The sequence below is a fragment of the Bos mutus genome, chromosome 10 (assembly GCF_027580195.1).
Source record: "Bos mutus isolate GX-2022 chromosome 10, NWIPB_WYAK_1.1, whole genome shotgun sequence".
Taxonomy (NCBI): Eukaryota; Metazoa; Chordata; class Mammalia; order Artiodactyla; family Bovidae; genus Bos; species Bos mutus.
In genome coordinates this window covers 50,559,381-50,579,175 of record NC_091626.1, presented here as the reverse complement: position 1 = coordinate 50,579,175, position 19,795 = coordinate 50,559,381, and the positions used below count along the sequence as shown (strand labels likewise).

General features: G+C 40.8%; 1 protein-coding gene across 1 annotated transcript in view; it reads left to right on the top strand.

The window, feature by feature from the left end:
* The window catches only part of MYO5C (myosin VC), a 117,776-nt gene extending 99,069 nt beyond the window's left edge, over nt 1-18,707 (top strand). Inside the window, exons 36-41 of the mRNA XM_070377906.1 lie at nt 616-705; nt 3,591-3,741; nt 4,791-5,073; nt 15,375-15,549; nt 16,045-16,125; nt 17,320-18,707. Of these exons, the coding sequence (XP_070234007.1) occupies nt 616-705; nt 3,591-3,741; nt 4,791-5,073; nt 15,375-15,549; nt 16,045-16,125; nt 17,320-17,472 (933 nt within the window). The 3' untranslated portion in view covers nt 17,473-18,707. The remainder of the gene's footprint in view (nt 1-615; nt 706-3,590; nt 3,742-4,790; nt 5,074-15,374; nt 15,550-16,044; nt 16,126-17,319) is intronic.
* The last annotated feature ends 1,088 nt before the right edge of the window (nt 18,708-19,795 follow it).

The following is a 19,795-nucleotide window of genomic DNA, read 5'->3' as shown; positions in this document are numbered from 1 at the left end:
ACCATCTCAGCCTCTGTTGTCCCCTTCTCCTCTTTCCTTCAATCTTTCCCAGCATCAGGAGGTCTTTTCCAATGAATTTCTCTTCACATCAGGTGCCCAAGTATTAGAGCTTCAGCTTCAGCATCAGTCCTTCCAATGAATATTCAGGGTTGATTTCCTTTCCTTTAGTCAAATCCTTGACTGATTTGATCTCCTTGCAGTCCAAGGGACTCTCAAGAGTCTTCTCTAGCACTGCAGTTCAAAAGCATCATTGTCCAACTCTCACATCCATACATGACTAGTGGAAAAACCATAGCTTTGACTATATGGACCTTTGTAGGCAAAGTAATGTCTCTGCTTTTTAATATGCTGTCTAGATTTGTCATTGCTTTTTTTTCCAAGGAGTAAGTGTCTGTCTTTTAATTTCATGGCTGCAGTCACCATCCTCAGTGATTTTGAAGCCCAAGAAAATAAAATTCTTTTTATAGTGTAAATTTAATAAAGTCTTTAATTAATAAAAGAAGAATTATTTTTGGTCAAAAGCCACCAGCTAGAAAAACAAGTTAAATATGTCTGTTCTTGGCTCAGAACAATAACAAAATCCAACTTTGTCTTTTCTTGGTTTTTTTTTTTAAGGAACATTTAGAAGACTTTGAGATGCTGTCCTTTTGGCTTTCCAATACCTGTCATTTCCTCAATTGCCTGAAGCAGTACAGTGGAGAAGAGGTAGGGACGCCTGCTGCTCCGTGCTCTGTACTGACCGCCAGTCTGCGACCTCCTTGTGGGCCCGAGCTCGCCGGAGTAATTAGGAATCAGACTGCCCAGCCCAGGAACATCCTCTGCTCCAACTGGCCTCCTGGCTTCCTTCTTCCCCAGGAGACCAGCTTCACATCACCAGCTAAATGGAGGTCACAGGCAAAAAGACTTCCAGAAGGAGGTTTAGACCCCGGGCATGATACTAAGCCTCAGTGTCCTTGACTTTCAAATTACATGAGGTGGATTCTTCCCTGGTGGTCCACTGGTTGAGACTTCATCTTTCAAGGAGAGGGTGTGGGTTGAATCCCTGGTTGGGGAGCTGAGATCCCACATGCCTTGCAATCAAAAAAAAAAACAAAACATAAAACAGAAGTAATGTTGTAACTTAAAAGTCTTTATTGAACCAGTTCAATAAAGACTTTTAAAACGATTCACATCAAAAAATCTTTTTAAAAAATTCATGAGATAGATTCAGAGATTTTTCATTTTCCTTCTGGCTGTAAAATTCTGGAGTTGTTAATGTTATCACTCTAAAACACAGCCTTTAGTTCAACCTGCCTACGTTTTCATAGCTGTTATCACTACAAGATTTTGGTTATTCCTCCATCATCTGTAAATCCTTTGCCATTCCTACTCTGCTTTCAAGGGGCTAACATTATAATGAAGTTCTTCACCATCAAGTACTCACAGAGCATTATTTCACTGACCTAAAAGAACAAAAATGACTGGGATTTTCAATGCTCTGCAAAATGGGTATACCATTCTATAGTCCTATCAGTAGTATATAAAGTTCTAGCGTGTCATACCTTTTGCCAACACTAGGTATTGACAGATGTTTTATTGCTTATCAGTCTCATGGGTATAAGATGATACTCTGTTGACTTAAATTGTAATTGCTTGATCACTAGCAAGGTCAAGCATCATTTCATATGCTTACTCATCAGTTGGATTGTTTTTTAAATTGCCTAGTCACATCCATTACCCGTTTTTCTTAGGGGTGATTCTTTTTTCTTATTGATTTATAGGAGGTCTTTACATAGATTGTGGCCTATCATTAACTTTTCTTTATGGAGTCGTTTGTCATCCACAAGTTTTGAATTTTGATGTACTTAAATCTATCTGTCCTGTTCTTTTATAATACATGATTCAGTGTCCTGTTCAAGAAATTCTTCCCTACCCTGAGATCATGAAGTTCTTTTTTCTTCTAACTTTTTAATTCAAATTTAGAGTTCATAATTATGCTTTTATCCATAATTGATGTGATTATTTATCCCAAATTGACATGTGAAGTAATGATCACATATCTTCTTTCAGGAGAGAAAATAAAATATGAGTAATCCTACTAGTATTAAAGAACAAAAGGAGAAATAGGTAAAGAAAATCCAACTTCTAACCAAAAGGAACGTTGGAGCTGAGAGGGGCACAGACCAGTCCTTTAAGATAACCTGGCATCTGTGTGGCTTTAATGGGAGGCATATCATCATCATTTTTAAAAATTTTATTTTTAATTGCATCACCATTATTTAAATCCTTTCTTTACCCACTTTAACCATGTATACAATGTTTTTTTCCTTGTCTGAAGATTCTTTATTTACTATTTTTTATTTCTAAAATTCCAATGGTTCTTTTTTACCTCTGCCTTTTACAATGTCCTATTCTTATCTTAAATTTTTTTTTTAAATTTTACTTCTTTGAACATTGTAAATGTATTACCATGTTCAGGCTGGGCTGCTGTAACAGAATACCACAGACTAGGTGGCCTGAACAACAGAAATTTATTTTCTCGCAGTTCTGGAGAATGGAAACCTGAGATCAGGGTGCAAGCATTGGGTCACTGGTGAAAGTTCACTTTTAGACTTGAAGATAGTCACCTTCTCCCTGTGTACTCACATGGCCTTTCCTCAGTGCATGGGATCTCTCTAGTGTCTCCTTTTATAAGAACACTAATCCTATCAGGTCAGGACTCCCACCCTTGTGACCTTGTTTAACCTTAATAACATGGAGACAGAGACCCCATCTCCAAAGCTAGCCACAATGGAGATTATGGCTTCAACATATAAATTTGAGGGGGAAACAAATACTCAGTCCATAACATCCATATTAAAGCATTTCAGATTGGTCTATACTCTGTAAAGTTATGAATCTCATTTATTGCATCTATCAACATTTTACAGTAGTTTATTTCCTTGAATGCTTCACTGTTTTTCCTATGAGCTTCCATGGGGGAACAGTAGTATTTACAGATCCTTAGATTCAATCAATTATAGATCATGTAGTACTATATAATACATAACTTAGTGAAAAAGGTCCACGTGTAAGTGGACCTTTTTAAGACCTTACACATGTAAGACCTATGTAGTTCAAACACATATCATTTAAGGGTCAAGTGTAGTTAGTTATAGAAAATAAATGCTATCCAAAACACTAAGAATTTGATACAGATCAGACATTAAGTATAGGAGTTATGCTGCTGCTGCTGCTGCTAAGTCGCGTCAGTCATATCCGACTCTGTGCGACCCCATAGATGGCAGCCCACCAGGCTCCCCCATCCCTGGGATTCTCCAGGCAAGAACACTGGAGTGGGTTGCCATTTCCGTCTCCAATGCATGAAAGTGAAAAGTGAAAGTGAAGTCGCTCAGTCGTGTCCGACTCCTAGCGATCCCATGGACTGCAGCGCACCAGGCTTCTCCGTCCATGGGATTTTCCAGGCAAGAGTACTGGAGTGGGGTGCCATTGCCTTCTCCATAGGAGTTATAGTATAAACTTATTGTAATATCATTAGATACAGAGATAGTATTTTAATATCCTATGTGTCTACATTATTCTAATATTTATATGTTCAAAATTACTTTCAGGAATTCATGAAGCATAATAGTCCACATCAGAATAAGAATTGCTTGAACAATTTTGACCTTTCAGAATACAGACAGATTCTTAGTGATGTGGCTATACGAATATATCATCAGTTCGTTATCGTAATGGAAAATAACATTCAACCAATAATAGGTAAGAAAAGAATTGATGACTAAGAAATATTTATAATGATGTTGAGACCTTAAAAAATAAATCTGCATGGAATGTGTAATTGAAAAGAATATAATTTTTTTAAGCCAATAGTAAAATAATTTATTGGTTTAGTCTTATCCTTTTCTGCCCCACCCTTCCCCCAAAGAAAACAACTAAGTCATGTTGACATAAGTGGTTTTAGTCACTAGGGTGATAGTACTCATAGTAGCAGAAAATGCCAGTGTGGTGTTGACAATCCAAATTGTGACTTGGTCATGTTTCCAGTGGTATAAGCAAACGTTCACACAAAAACCTCTACATCTCCCAAAAACAAGCATTAATTTTCAGAGGTGGTACAGCCATGATACTCAGAAAGGAAGAGAACCATTTTTTCCTCAAGTAATACTATTTTTAGAGATTTTCCCTAACCACAATGCAAATAAGAGATTCACAGTATCACCTACATAAGTATGCTTCTCTACTGTAGCTTCAAAGAACGTAATTTTAGAACAAGAAACTTTACTAATATAAATGCCCACTATTTAATTCTCTGATTGCCTAAAGTGATTACATATATAAAAGCACATGGGTCATAGTTTTCTTTCTGTAAGGGGGATCCATCCTGTAGGGAAAGATTTGGGAGAACCGCTGCTCCTTATGTGGCTAACACTGGTTCTGAGCCAAGTATTTTGGAAATCCTAGAGCTCCACTCAACTTCTTGTATACTTTCTTCAGTTTTCTGAAATTGAAATACTGTAGGCTTTAAGTAGTTCCAGACCATGAGTTGTCATGCTAACCAGCTCTCTCTCCTGTCAAGTTGAAAGAAGAGGAACTGTTCCCCTCCTGTAGATGGTGGTGCATTCCCATCCACCCCTTACAGCCTGGTGTTCCCCAACCCTCCATCCTTCTGCTTTCTCTGTTACAGCTGTATCCACACTAACTCTTGTGAAAATTGTCGCACTCCCTGAAACAGACACACGAGAGCAGGGGAAATGTCCTCTGGGCGTCCCCACTGCGTGTGCAAGAAAAGCCTCCATTTTTCTCCGTAGTGCCAGGCATGCTGGAGTACGAGAGTCTGCAGGGCATTTCTGGCCTGAAGCCCACAGGCTTCCGGAAGCGGTCCTCCAGCATAGACGACACGGATGCCTACACGATGACCTCCGTCCTGCAGCAGCTGAGCTACTTCTACAGCACCATGTGCCAGAATGGCCTGGACCCTGAGATCATGAGGCAGGCAGTGAAGCAGCTCTTCTTCTTGATCGGGGCGGTGACCCTGAACAGCCTCTTCCTGCGCAAGGACATGTGCTCCTGTAGAAAAGGGATGCAGATAAGGTAAGATCCGTAAGCCACCACTAACCCTGGAGAGGCTGGCTGGAAAGGATGCTCCTGAAGTCCGAGACTGCATGCTCTGCCCGCCCTCCCTCCACAAGAGCGGCACTGCTGGAGGGTGTGCAAAATGACTCTTAGAGCCATGGAGATCTCAGCCATATGATGCCAGGCCCTCCTCCCATCACTCTACCTATGCTAACTTGACACTCTGGCAGAGTGGCTTCAACTAAGAACTAATAACTGTGTATTTTAAATTCTGGCCCTCTGTGGTTATCATATATGCAGCCAGTACTTGTTGACCACCACCTCTGTGATTAGCACTGCTGGTGGGGGACACAGGAAACAAAGGAAAGGGTGATTTGATCCCTGCTGTTGAGAAGCTAAATGATGATTCAAGATCACTATAATTAAGTCATAAATAAGTGGTACAGGAAGTGCTTCACAGAGGAGAGATGACTGTGGCCAGAAAAGTTAAAGAAGCCTGAAAACTGTTTGTGAGTGATCAAAAATGGAAGAACATTCCGGGCAAGGGAATGGGTGGGCAAAGCCATAGTGGTAGGACCGAGTGAGGACCCCTCCTCAGGCAGGAGTAAATATCAATAGCTCTGTCTAGATTAAGTGCAGAGAAGGCAATGGCACCCCACTCCAGTGCTCTTGCCTGGAAACTCCCATGGACAGAGGAGCCTGGTAGGCTGCAGTCCATGGGGTCGCTAAGGGTCGGACACGACTGAGCGACTTCACTTTCAATTTTCACTTTCATTCATTGGAGAAGGAAATGGCAACCCACTCCAGTGTTCTTGCCTGGAGAATCCAAGGGACGGGCAAGCCTGGTGGGCTGCTGTCTATGGGGTCGCACAGAGTTGGACACAACTAAAGCAACTTAGCAGCAGCAGCTAGATTAAGTGAAGGTTTATATCAGGATCTACAGGACTGAAGTAGAGTGGTAAGCTGGACCTAGATTGGGAGGGCGTAAAATGCCAGGCCAAGCATTGAGAGTTCATCCTGCAGACATGGTTATCCAGTTTGTTTGTTTGTTTTTTTAATTTCTTTTTGTGTATTTATTTATTTTTGGCTGTGCTGAGTTTCTGTTGCTTTTCGAGGGCTTTCTCTAGTTGCCTCTTATGGGGCTATTCTTCCTGCAGTGTGAAAGCCTCTCATTACAGTGGCTTCTCTAGTTGCAGAGCACGGGCTCTAGAGCACGGGCTAAGTAGTCGTGGCATGTGGGATTAGTTGCCTGGTGTTATGCGGGATCTTTCCGGATCAGAGGTTGAACCCGTGTCCCCTGCTTTGGCAGGCAGATTCTTATCCATTGTGTCACCTGGAAGTCTAGTCATCCAGTTTTGAAGTGTGTCAGCTTCTCTGTCTCTAAGAGAAGAGAAAACACAGATCATTAGCTATTGTTTGAATTAACACTGTCACATGATTAGAAAGCAAATAATATGGGCTAGATATTTAAGATTTTTTAATATGTACACGGATTTGATACCTGTAGGTGACAGGAGGATGTAGGGTGGTGATGATGGCAGTTACACAATGAAAAGTGACCTAAAAAGTTTATTAAGCCAAGTAGTACATAAGAGGCATCCATTACACCTTAGCGTTGGTGAAGCTTGGACGTCTCTACAAAGCAGTGTGTGAAATTCCCATGACCCCATGTTGTAGTTTTCAGATACAAGGGAGTATTCAGGAGGGCTGGGCTTTGTGGGTCTTTTCTTCTTCACTGAGAGGAAAGGCTTCTGTTTATTTCCCAAGTTCTGAACAGATGCCCTGAAGTCCTCTGGGGCAGGCCTCAGGCTTATTTAAAGTCAAGTCATAAACCTACACATGTCACCAAAGTCTTTGCTAAACAACTCTTATTCCACCAGTAGGTCCCCAAGCTCAGTGAACATTTGTCCCCATAGGTGCCCAGCACTCTTTCCTCTCACCAACTGGAAGTGCTATTAGGGAAGTACTGCCTTTCCAGTGTGTTGCTCTGAGTGAACAGCACATACATCTTAGAGACATTTGTTCATTCAGATATTGATTCAGCTTCTGCCATAAACAAGGTACTTCAGGATTGGCAGTGATTTTACCATGACAACACAAGCACTGCAATAGCAAAACATGAACACAAGTGGAAAATCAAACTCCAAGAAAGGAAAAATAAACAGTGGACAGAGTAGCTTGAAAACGGGCACTGGGCTTTCTGACTGCCAGGAGAAAAAAGCAAAACATCAGTAGCTCTCTGGTCTCATCTGGCATGGTGAAGCAGACCAGTTCCTGGGAAAAGGTAAAAATTTTCCTAGTACGTAGTTCTTTTTGTTGTTCCTAATGGGCTGCCGTCTACGGAGTCTCACAGAATCGGACACAACTGAAGCGACTTAGCAGCAGCAGTCATAAATTTATAAAAAATATTATCTCATGTGGAACTTTATCTCACCATCTCCACAATAGCATTTTTATTGCAGGTTCCATTGTGGTTATTTTGCCCAGGCATCATATATATATACATATATATATATATATATATATATAAAATTTTTTGGCTCTGCTGGATCTTCATTGCTGTGCAAATCTCTAATTGCAGCAAGTGGGGGCTACTCTAGTTGCAATGTGCAGGCTTCACACTGCAGCAGCTTCTCTTGCTGCCGAGCATGGGCTCCAGGTGCAGGGGCTTCAGTAATTGTGGCTCGTGGTTTCAGTAGTTGCGGCTTCCAGGCTCTAGAGCACAGGCTCGACAGTTGTGGTGCATGGGCTTAGATGTTCCACAGCAAGTGGGATGTTCTCAGATCAGAGATTGAACCTGTGTCTCCTGAATTGGCAGGTGGATTCTTTACCACTGAGCCTTCAAGGAAGGCCGCCCAGGGTTCTTTGATAAGAACCTAGGTAGGGCCTGTGGAGACAGTTCTGTTAGGAACCAGAATGATGTGGCCCAAGTACAGACATTGCTTGTTGTCCTGAGGGAATCTGGGAGAATATAAAAGGCATTGACTTGGGTCTTAGAGGACAAGAAGGATTTCAGCCCAAGAACTAGAGAATTGAGCACAGGCCTCAGTGAAGGAATGCTTAGGGCAGGGTATGAATAGCCCTCCTTGAAAGGAGAACCAGAGTGATGGGTGGATCTAGAAAGATAAGTTACAGAGACAGAGCGGAGTGCCAGCATGAGAAATGCATGCTTTAGTCCCTCAGGAATGGCAGCAACCTCAGAGATTTTTCTTTTTCAGAAGGCTTTAAACTATGGATTTTTTTTTTTTTTTAGTAGTTGTGGGATTATTCGGGTTATAGATTTCATCTTAGGTGAGTCTGGTAGTTTTTGGTTTTCAAGGAATTAGTCCGCTTCATCACAGTTGAGGTAATGTGGGTATCACTGTTCAGAATATTCCTTTATTATTCTTTTAATTTCTGCAGAATTTGTAGCAACGGCCCCCGTCCACTCCTCTTTGGGTAATTTGTCTTCTCTTCTCCTTGGTCAGTCTTGCTACAGGTATATCAATTTTATGATCTTTTCAAAGAACCAGGTTTTGATTTCATTGATTGTCTTATTTTTTAAATTTAATGGACTTCTGTTCCTGTCTTTCTTCATTCCTTCTGCCTACTTTGCATTTAGTTTTCTTTTCTTCTAGGTTCCTAAAGTAGAAGCCTGGATTATTAGCTCTGAGACTCTTTTCTAACATAAGCATTTAATGCTATACATTTCTCTCCCAGCACTATTTTAACTCTATCCCCCAACACACAGTTTTGACGTATGTTGTTCAGTTCATTTTTGTTCAATTCAAAATATTTTTTAATTTCCCTCAAGTCTTACTCTTTGACTCTTGGATGGTATAGAAGTGTGTGTTGTTTAATTTCCAAGTGTTTAGAGACTCTCTTGTTACCTTTCTGTTATTGATTTTAGTTTAATTTTGTTGTGCTTAAAGAATATACTTTGTCAGTCGGACTGTTAGAAACAGAAGGTAGAATGGTGGTTGCCTGAAGCTGATGAGAGAGAGAGAGAAAGGGAGTTGTTGTTCCGTGGATGTACAGTTTCAGTTTTACAAAATGTTCTGGGAGCTTAGTTTCACAACATGGTGCATATAGTTAAGGCTACTATGCTATCCTATACACTTACAATGGTTAACATGGTAATTTTATGTTATGTATTTTCTACCACAATTTTTAAAAAGATCCCTAGATGCACACAGGTTAACATACACTGTAGGTTATGATGCTAGAGTTCCCAACCATCCCACTTTGTCTTAGACTTTCCCAGATTTATTTTTAAAACACAAACTTATAAATACTTTTACATTGAAAAAAACAAACTTTATATTTGTTATTGTTGGTCAGTCATTAAGTCATGGCTCTTTGCAACCCCATGAACTGCAGCACACCAGGCTTCCCTGTCCTTCACCATCTCCCAGAGCTTGCTCAAACTCATGACCATTGAGTCGGTGATGCCATCCAACCATCTCATCCTCTGTCATCCCCTTCTCCTCCTGCCTTCAATCTTTCCCAGCATCAGGAGGTCTTTTCCAATGAATTTCTCTTCACATCAGGTGGCCAAGTATTGGAACTTCAGCTTCAGCATCAGTCCTTCCAATGAATATTCAAGGTTGTTTTCCTTCAAGATTGACTGGTTTGATCTCCTTGCAGTCCAAGGGACTCTCAAGAGTCTTCTCCATCACCACAGTTCAAAAGCATCAATTCTTTGGTGTTCAGCTTTCTTTATGGTCCAACTCTCACATCCGTACATGACTACTGGAAAAGCCATAGCTTTGATTAGACGGACCTTTGTCAGCAAAGTAATGTCTCTGCTTTTTAATATGCTGTCTAGGTTGGTCATAGCTTTTCTTCCAAAGAGCAAGCATCTTTTAATTTCATGGCTGCAGTCACCATCGGCAGTGATTTTGGAGCCCAAGAAAATAAAGTCTGTCACTGTTTCCACTGTTTCCCCATCTATTTGCCATGAAGTGATGAGAAAATTTATATGATTTCAGTTATTTTTAAATTTGTTAATACTTGCTTTTATGACCCAGAATACAGTCTACTTTTGTGAATATTCCAAATGCAGTTGAAAAGAATGTACATTCTTCTGTTGTTGGGTAGAATATTCTATAAATGTCAATTTGTCGATGGTATTTTTCAGGGCTTCCCTGGTGACTCAGACAATAAATAATCTGCCTGCCATGCAGGAGACCTGGGTTCGATCCCTGGGTCAGGAAGATCCCCTGGAGAAGGGAATGGCAATCCACTCCAGTATTCTTGCCTGGAGAATTCCATGGACAGAGGAGTGACTAAGACTTTGACTTTCACTTTCATTTTTCAGTTCTTCTGTATCCTTGCTGATTTTCTGTCTACTAATTCTATTGACTACTGAGAGGTGTATTGAAGTCTTCAACTGTAATTATGAATGTGTCTGTTCTTTCAATCTGTCAGTTTTTGCATTATGTATTCTGAAGCTGTGTTTTTCTTACACTCTGAGTAAGGTGCATACACATTAAACATTGTTATGTCATCTTGGTGAACTGACCCTCCTATCATTATGTGGGGGTCTCTCTTTATCCCATCCTGTTAATTTTCTCTGCTTTGACGTCTACTTTATGGACTTCCCTGGTGGCTCAGATGGTAAAGTGTCTGTCTACAATGCAGGAGACCCGGGTTCGATCCCTGGGTTGGGAAGATCCCCTGGAGAAGGAAATGGCAATCCACTCCAGTACTATTGCCTGGAAAATCCCATGGAAAGAGGAGCCTGGTAGGCTACAGTCCATGGGGTCACAAAGAGTCGGACATGACTGAGCGAAATGAGTCAGTCATATCTTGTCTGAAAGTCTACTTTTTAATTGGATCAGTGTTTTCATAGTATACCTTTTCCCATCCTTTTATTGTAAACTTATTTGTGTAATATTTGAAGTGTAGGCAGCATATATTTGGGTCCTTTTTTTTTTTAATCCAGTCTGACAATCTCTGTTTCTTGTTATATTTAAACCATTTTAATTTAATGTATTTATTGATATATGACATATTTAGATATAAGTCTACATTTTTGTCATTTTCTATTTGTTCCTTCTGGTTTTTATTTCTTTGATTTCCTGTTTCTGTCTTATTTGGGGTTCTTTGAACATTTTTGGCATCCTTTTTAAATTTCCCTATTGTGTTTTCTCTATATCTCTCTGTATCTTTTTTAATGGTTGTTCTAGAAATTATAGTATCATACTTACCTTTTTCAATCTATTTGGAATCAATATCTTTTATTTTTAAATTGGATTTTTAAAAAGCTGTTTATTTGGATTTTTTAGTCACACTGCATGGCATGCATGGTATTGGTTCCCCAACAAGGGATTGAACCCATGCCCCCTTCACTGAAAGTTTGGATCCCCAACCATTTATCACATTAAGTCTACTTGGGCTTTACTTAACTCACTATGTGCTACACTCCCAGCAAATGTCCCCATCTGGGGTCAGGTGGTGGGAGGACGGAGCTAAGAAGCATTCACCCCCATCCCCTTGAGCTGCAGTTCCTCCAGCTGAAGAAGTTCCCCTCTCTGATTTAGTTTGCTGCTGGAGCCTGCTGCCACCACCATAGGACTGTTTGGGGCTTGTGCATAACAGAGTGAAGAAAAATAAAGAAAAGGAGAAATAAGAAAAACAGAATTTCTACCCTCTCTCAGAGTATTAGGACACCCCCTTTTCAGCACCTCAAACCAGAACTGGAGGGTTCCTCCTAGAGCTCTTAGTTATCAGCAATGCCCACTGCTGAATTTCAGGCTGCTTTGAGTTCAAACCAGTGACTAGCCAAGGGGAAGATACTGGTAAACTCAGTATTAATTGGGAGATACTTCAGATTCTGGTCTTTTTCCCCACACCACCTGCTACTGTTTACTTTTCAAAGTCCTCAAATAGTTGTTCCAGGCATTCCATCCAGGTTTTATAACTGCATTCCGTGGGAGACACAAAATGGAGTGCTTATTCCATCTTACCAAGAACTAGAGCTCCCAATACAGATTTTTGAGTAGGAGGATTAAGATGCTCAAAATTCAGATTTAGAAAAACTGTGGCAGAATTGAATAGGATGGATTAGAAGGGATGAGATGGGAGGCCCATTAGGAATCTACTGTAATAAGAACTTAAGCTAGTGGGACAAAATTGAGAATGACAGTGTCGGGGTGGGGGTGGGGTGCTTACCAGAGCAAGAGAAGTCATTTCACACTTATTACCTCCTTATGGAATACATTAACTCAGCGTTATTGTCCCAGTGATATAACCCATGGGGAGTTGCTAATCTGGAAGGTCAGAGCTAGAGCTGACCTTAGAGATCACCTAGTTCACTCAATTTCTTAAACAGCTTCATTGATATATAATCTCCATGCCATACAGTTCACTTGTTTAAAGTGTAGAGTTCAATGAAGTTTGGTATATTTACAGAATTATGTAACCATCACCATAATGTAATTTTAGAAAAGCTTCATCACTCCAAAAAGAAACCTTAAACCCAGTTATCAGCCACTCTTATCCCCTACCCACATCCCACTGAGTCCCCTCCTCCTCACCTCAGTTCAGTTCAGTTCAGTCGCTCAGTCATGTCCGACTCTTTGTGACCCCATGGACGCCAGGCCTCCCTGTCCATCACCAACTCCCAGAGTTTACTCAAATTCACGTCCATTGAGTTGGTGATGCCATCCAACCATCTCATCCTCTGTCGTCCCCTTCTCCTCCTGCCTTCAATCTTTCCCAGCATCAGGGTCTTTTCCAATGAGTCAGTTCTTTGCATCAGGTGGCCTTAATATGCGAGCTTCAGCATCAGTCCCTCATGAATATTCAGGACTTACTTCCTTTAGGATGGACTGGTTGGATCTCCTTGCAGTCCAAGGGACTCTCAAGAGTCTTCTCCAAAATCACAGTTCAAAAGCATCAATTCTTCAGTGCTCAGCTTTCTTTATGGTCCAACTCTCACATCAGTACATGACTATTGGAGAAACCATAGCTTTGACTATACAGACCTTTGCTGACAAAGTAATGTCTCTGCTTTTTAATATGGTGTCTAGGTTGGTCATAGCTTCTCTTCCATGGAACAAGTGTCTTAATTTCATGGCAGCCATCACCATCTGCAGTGATTTTGGAGCCCAAGAGAATAAAGTCTGTCACTGTTTCCATTGTTTCCCCATCTATTTGCCATGAAGTGATGGGACCGGATGCCTTGATCTTATTTTTTGAATGTTGAGTTTTAAGCCAGCTTTTTTTTTTTTTTCAAGCCAGCTTTTTCACTGTACTCTTTCACTTTCATCAAGAGACTCTTTAGTTCCTCTTCGCTTTCTGCCATAAGGTTGCATATCTAAGGTTATTGATGTTTCTCCCAGCAATCTTGATTCCAGCTTGTGCTTCATGCAGCCCAGCATTTCACATGATGTACTTTGCATATAAGTTAAATAAGCAGGGTGATGATATACAACCTTGATGTACTCCTTTCCCAATTTTGAACCAGGCCATTGTTCCATATCTGGTTCTGTTGCTTCTTGACCTTTATACAGATTTCTCAGGAGGCAGGTAAGGTGATCTGGTATTCCCATGTCTTTCCATACATCAACATGCATCCGCCACGTTTACACCCGCGGCGGATGCATGTTGGTGTATGGCAAAACCAATACAATATTGTAAAGTAAAAAAATAATAATAATAATTAAAAATTTAAAAAAATTTTTCCACAGTTTGTTGTGATCCACACAGTCAAAGGCTTTAGTGTAGTCAATGAAGCAGCAGTAGATGTTTTTCTGGAATTCTCTTGCTTTTTCTTTGATCCAATGACAACATCAAATATATTTTCTTCCTCTACAGATTTCCTTATACTGGACATTTTTTAATAAATGAAATCATAAAATACATTGTCTTTTGTGAATAGCTTCATTCACTTAGTGTAATGTTTTCATATTTCACCCATGTAGTAGCATGTGTCAGTATCTCACTCATTTTTATTGTTGAATAACATCTTATTGTATAGATAGACCACAATTTATTTATCTGCCCACCAATTGGTAAACATTAGGGTTGTTTTCATTTTTTGATTATAATGATTAATGCTCCTATGAACACTTGTGTATGATTTTTTTGTGTGGACCTTTCAATTCGGAGTTGCTGGGTCAGATGGTAGTTCTATGTCTAACATTTTGAGGAAATGCTTGTTTTCCTTAGCAGCTGTACTATTTACATTCTCCCTAGCAATGTGTGAGTGTTCTCAACACCCTGATTTACCAAGAGAGGTAGAGTAACTTTCCAGGCTCACAAAACAGATTGGTGAGATTAAAACCCATGCCTCTTAACTTATAAACCTATGATAGTAAGTGACAGAAACTAGAATAGAAACCCCAGTGAACTTAGAAAACCTTCTACCAGTTGAAAATTTTCTGCTACTTTAGGAAAAGAGTTCAAACAGTTTTTATACCAGTGTAAATCCCCTCTTGGAAGGAAAGTTATGACCAACATAGACAGCATATTAAAAAGCAGAGACATTACTTTGCCAACAAAGGTTCGTCTAGTCAAGGCTATGGTTTTTCCTGTGGTCATGTATGGATGTGAGAGTTGGACTGTGAAGAAGGCTGAGTGCCGAAGAATTGATGCTTTTGAACTGTGGTGTTGGAGAAGACTCTTGAGAGTCCCTTGGACTGCAAGGAGGTCCAACCAGTCCATCCTAAAGGAGATCAGTCCTGGGTGTTCATTGGAAGGACTGATGTTGAAGCTGAAACTCCAATACTTTGGCCACCTCATGCAAAGAGTTGACTCATTGGAAAAGACCCTGATGCTGGGAGGGATTGGGGGCAGGAGAAGGGGACAACAGAGGATGAGATGGTTGGATGGCATCACTGACTCAATGGACATGAGTTCGAGTGAACTCCAGGAGTTGGTGATGGAAGGGAGGCCTGGCGTGCTACGATTCATGGGGTCGCTAAGAGTCGGACACGACTGAGCGACTGAACTGAACTGAATTGAAGTCCCCCCTTCAAATATCACTATGAGGTTTTCCTTTAAGATATTTTCAAATCTATTATTAAAGGTACATTAATAGATTGTTTTATAAATTATTGTAGTCACTGTTCTTTGCTCAGATTTTCTCCAAAGTTTATTGCTATTATGACCACTCACCCTAGACCATCATGATCCTTAGAATCATGGATCATGAGAGCTGATCACCTGGCCCAACCCCTCTTGTTACAAATGAAGAAACTGCTGGACGTGGTCCTGAGGATCTTAGTGAACACTGGTACCATGCTGGGACATGCTTAGGGACTCTACACCTTCCCCTAAAGTGTTCTAAATGGATCACCCACTGTTCTCTGCTCCTCTGGCTTTTACTCCAGGTGCAACATCAGTTACTTAGAAGAATGGCTTAAAGATAAGAATTTACAGAACAACTTGGCCAAGGAAACTTTGGAGCCTCTCTCACAGGCAGCATGGTTGCTTCAGGTGAAGAAGACCACCGACAGTGATGCCAAGGAGATCTACGAACGCTGTACCTCCCTGTCTGCTGTGCAGGTAATCAGGTTTGTTCAGTGTCTCCCTGATCTTCACCAGTGATCATGTGACTGGCATCCCCTTTCCTGGCTTAGCTGGCATGGGGTGCATCTGCATCTCTGTGTGCTCTTTGGCCTACCCACTTATCTAACAAGCATTTATTAAATAGTAACTCTAGACCTTGAAAACCTAAAAGTTCGTATGGCACATTCCCTGCCCACAAAACCACAGATGTGTGTGTGTGGGGGGAGAGGATGTAGGACTGGAGAAGGAGGCTGGAAATGGGGAATTGTCTCACAGTCATCTAATTATATGATGTCCTTGCTCCCATCTATGCTCTTCTCAGTTTGTTTTCTCTCTTCTTGGGGAAAAAAATAACACATGGTTCCTAGAGCCAGATTACAGTATTAAAGAACCACTTGTGGTTCCCAACTGTTCCCAGACCACTGGAACCATCATTTCATGGACAGAGTTATCCTTTTCGTGGCCTTATACTATCTTATGCATTGTTTGCAGATCATAAAGATTCTTAATTCATACACACCTATAGATGACTTTGAAAAAAGAGTGACTCCATCCTTCGTTCGCAAAGTGCAGGTGAGATGCTTAAGATGTGCCTTTTAATTTTTAGTATGAGACAGTGATATTTAATTACCACTATAGAAGTTCAGAATTAAAGTACATGTAACAAATATACAAAGGAAATGCCCACAGGAAAAGTGGCAGAAATCTTCCCTGTCAAATTCCCCCCGTTTTCAGAAGCCATTTTAGCCCTGGTGGCAAGGGACTGAAAACACCAAAACCATGACTCTCAGTCTACAGTCCTTCAGCATGTCTTGTTTCTCATCAGTCTTTGAGCATAGACAAGGGAACAGAGGCTGAATAGAAACAGAGAACCTACGTACTCATTTTTTCTTATTTTAATCCCTAAAGTTTCTTTCCCAATGCCTTAGGGCAGCAGTTCTCAAAAGTTGCATTCAAGAGTCTTTGGTGAGGTGGGGAGGAGTGGATCCTTGAGATAATTTCAGAGAGTCTGCAAAGTCTTCCTTTTTCCAAATATATACCTGTGTGAGGCAGACTTTTCTTCACACACTTCAACCAGAATAGCAAATCACTACAGGTGAATGCAGAAGCAGATACAAGATTCCACCTGTCACATTAAGTCAGTCATTAAAAATTTACAAAATTATAAAAAATAATACTACTTCCCAGTAGTTTTTTTTTAATTTTCTTTCAAATTTGAGTTATTTTTCAATAAAAATATGTTAACATGTCTTGGGCTTTTCTTGTTATAAGTAGTTTAAATTATTGTTTTATTACTAATATGATAAATATCCATAGCTCTAACCACATGCACGAAAGCTGTTTAGGGTCCTCAGTAATTTAAGATTTTAAAGGGGTCCTGAGACCAAAAAGTTTGCAAACCACTGAACTAAAAATAATTATGAATGCAATAAAAATTTAATACTGAGCTCCACTCATGAGCTGAGAATTATGCCATGAGAATAGGTAAGAATAGAAACTAGATCGATTTACAGTCAGCCCATCCTGGGGGAAATTAACTTCTGAAGTGAAAAAGAGCAAGTAGGTCTTCATGAGAGCTGGCCTGGAAGACCCAAACAGACCATTTCACCTTGTGCTGTGCTGTCGAAAAGCCCCTTTGTGTGTTATCTCACAAGATTTTGAAAGGAGTTTTTCACTGTTGTGTTTTCCTTACTCTTGACTTCCAGACAGCAACATAGCAGAGCGCACTGGTTTCCTTATTCATCTTCCCCCTGGTTCTCATTTCAGGCTCTCCTCAACAGCCGAGAGGATTCATCACACCTGATGTTGGACACCAAACACCTCTTTCAAGTCACATTTCCTTTTACTCCCTCTCCACATGCCCTGGAAATGATCCAGATCCCCAGCAGTTTTAAGCTTGGCTTTCTCAATAGGTTATAGCAGGAGAAAAGGGCATAAGTGCACTTTTCTTTCAAAAGCTCAGTGAAGCTCAAATAAGAGGGAGGTGGCTTACACCTGATTGGAACTGGAGATGCTTTGGAATGTGATTTAATGAGGAAAATAAGAATTCTCCCAAATGGGCCACATCTCTTCTTGCTCATGGTGATGGTGCTGCCGCCGTCATCTTGTAAGAATTAACACACACCAGTTGAGATTGGAAAGGCCACATCTACCTTTGGAATCTCAGCCAAATTTTACTAGAATTCCTTCAATACTCATATTTTCTGCCTGGTGCCTCTATCTTATGACAAGAGTCCACCCAGTGGGAGTGAGACTCTCGGGACACAGCTTATCCTGTTTTCTAAGGTTCATGTGAAGCCCAGATATTTATGAAGCCACAAATGGGTTCCAGGATTGTCTTTCAAATAATCCCATTTGACCATGACCCATCAGAAATTCTCTCACCCGCACGCTTGCTTGATGAGAGTGGGGGTGCTTCACCAACTCTTTTTACTGAAGATGCTTCTGCATTAAAAAATATGTATTTCAGGCCCCTCTAACTTTTAAGAGAATATTCAACCTGAAATAAATCATGAAGTATTTTTATGTAAATATTCATTTAAAACTAATATATCATTCAAGTCTAACTCCCACATCATTTATCATCTCCTCCAAAAGAACACGTCATTAAATTTTCTCTGCCAACATATTTGCCATAACTTTTCATTGTTTAATATCTTTCATACGATGACTTAAATAACTAGTTTGAAAAGGCAACCTAAATGATTTTTTCTGTCTTATCAGCATTCAAATATGTTTTAAGATTTCCTCATAAAAATAACTGAAAAATTATGTCAGTTCCGTCTTTTGAGAAATCTCCCAAGTTTTCTGGGAACTGACTATTCCTTGTTCCTCCAGGTTTCCTAATTTCTTCCTCTCAGAGCAGAAAACGTGACTTGATAAGCACTCCTGGCCTGTGGACTCAGTGCTCTTCCATACCTCCCCAGAGTCACAGGCCATGGCTAACTGTAATATGGGCATATACCTTAGGAGTAGAGATGATCCATGATGATGAATTAACGTCACCCTTCCAATATGTAATAATGTCTTTTCATATCATAAATGATTTAATTTAGTTCACTCGGATATATTGTATATGAAGACATGAGAAGTAGAACTTTGTAATATTTTAATCAATAAAATTACCACATGATCTGGGTCAAATTCTTTTATTTGCCAGGAGATTACATTTTTCCTAAGTGCACAAGGTTTATGCTTTGCTTTAAGGGTCATACTTAAAGATGCTGGAAATGTTACAGATTCATAACACCTCATAAAACATATATAAAATTTTTTAGCAAGGAAGTAAATATGCCCTCTTTGGCTGTATCTCCATGTAGCTCCCAGACTGTGCCAGCATTAGGGGCTACTTGGCAGAGAGTTGGCTGGGTTTTGATTCACATGGATTGCCTTCTTCCTGCCCCTTCCAGGTCTCCCCTACACCACAAAGAGCCCATCACTCTTCCTTTTTGGCTCCCATAACTCAAGCTTCCTGTCTGTTTTATAGCACCCATCATGGGCTATAGGACAGTAACATTGGCCATTCCCTCTGGTACCCTGTGAGCTCCTGGAGAAAAGGTCATCTCAATGCTAGCAAGTGGAACTTCAGGAGCAGAGTCCTACTCGAGGCAGCAGGGTTTGTAGGGGGTCAGTCTTGGGAAGGAGTAGATCTTGTTTGAAGACAAGGGGACCTGCAGAGCCTGAAGAGCATACACATGGAGAAAGGGGCAGGGAAGCACTCACCACACTGTCTGGATCCATTCTACAAAGACGAAGGTGGAAAGAGTGGCCAAAACCATGAGGTACTGATGGGGTGAGGACTGTGAAAAGGCAGGAGCTGCTGCTAACCTTCAATAACAGGTAAATGTCGGGGCCACTCAGTGAAGCAGGGTGTGAATTCATAGGGGTCAAACCTGCCAAACTCTGCTTCCTGCAGAGAGCAGAGAACTGCACTCTAAAAACTGGTCCACAGGGTTTCTGAGGGAACCTGGCGGTATGGAGGCCTAGGGGGTGAGTGAGTGATGCAACCTGCAGTGAGTGCCCCAGCTGTGAACACAGAGCTGGAGGTGGGAAGGAAGAGAGCCGCTGAGCTGTAAAGTCCAGATAAGGAGATTACTTAGACGGATGCAGTTGCCTTAGCACCTTGAAGCTGCAGCTCTAACTTCTCCACATTCTGCTGATCGGTTCCAAGCGTTGACTCTCTGGAAGGTATGTATGTGTTAACATTAGAGTACTCAGACTTCCTTAAATGCTCAGAAAAGTG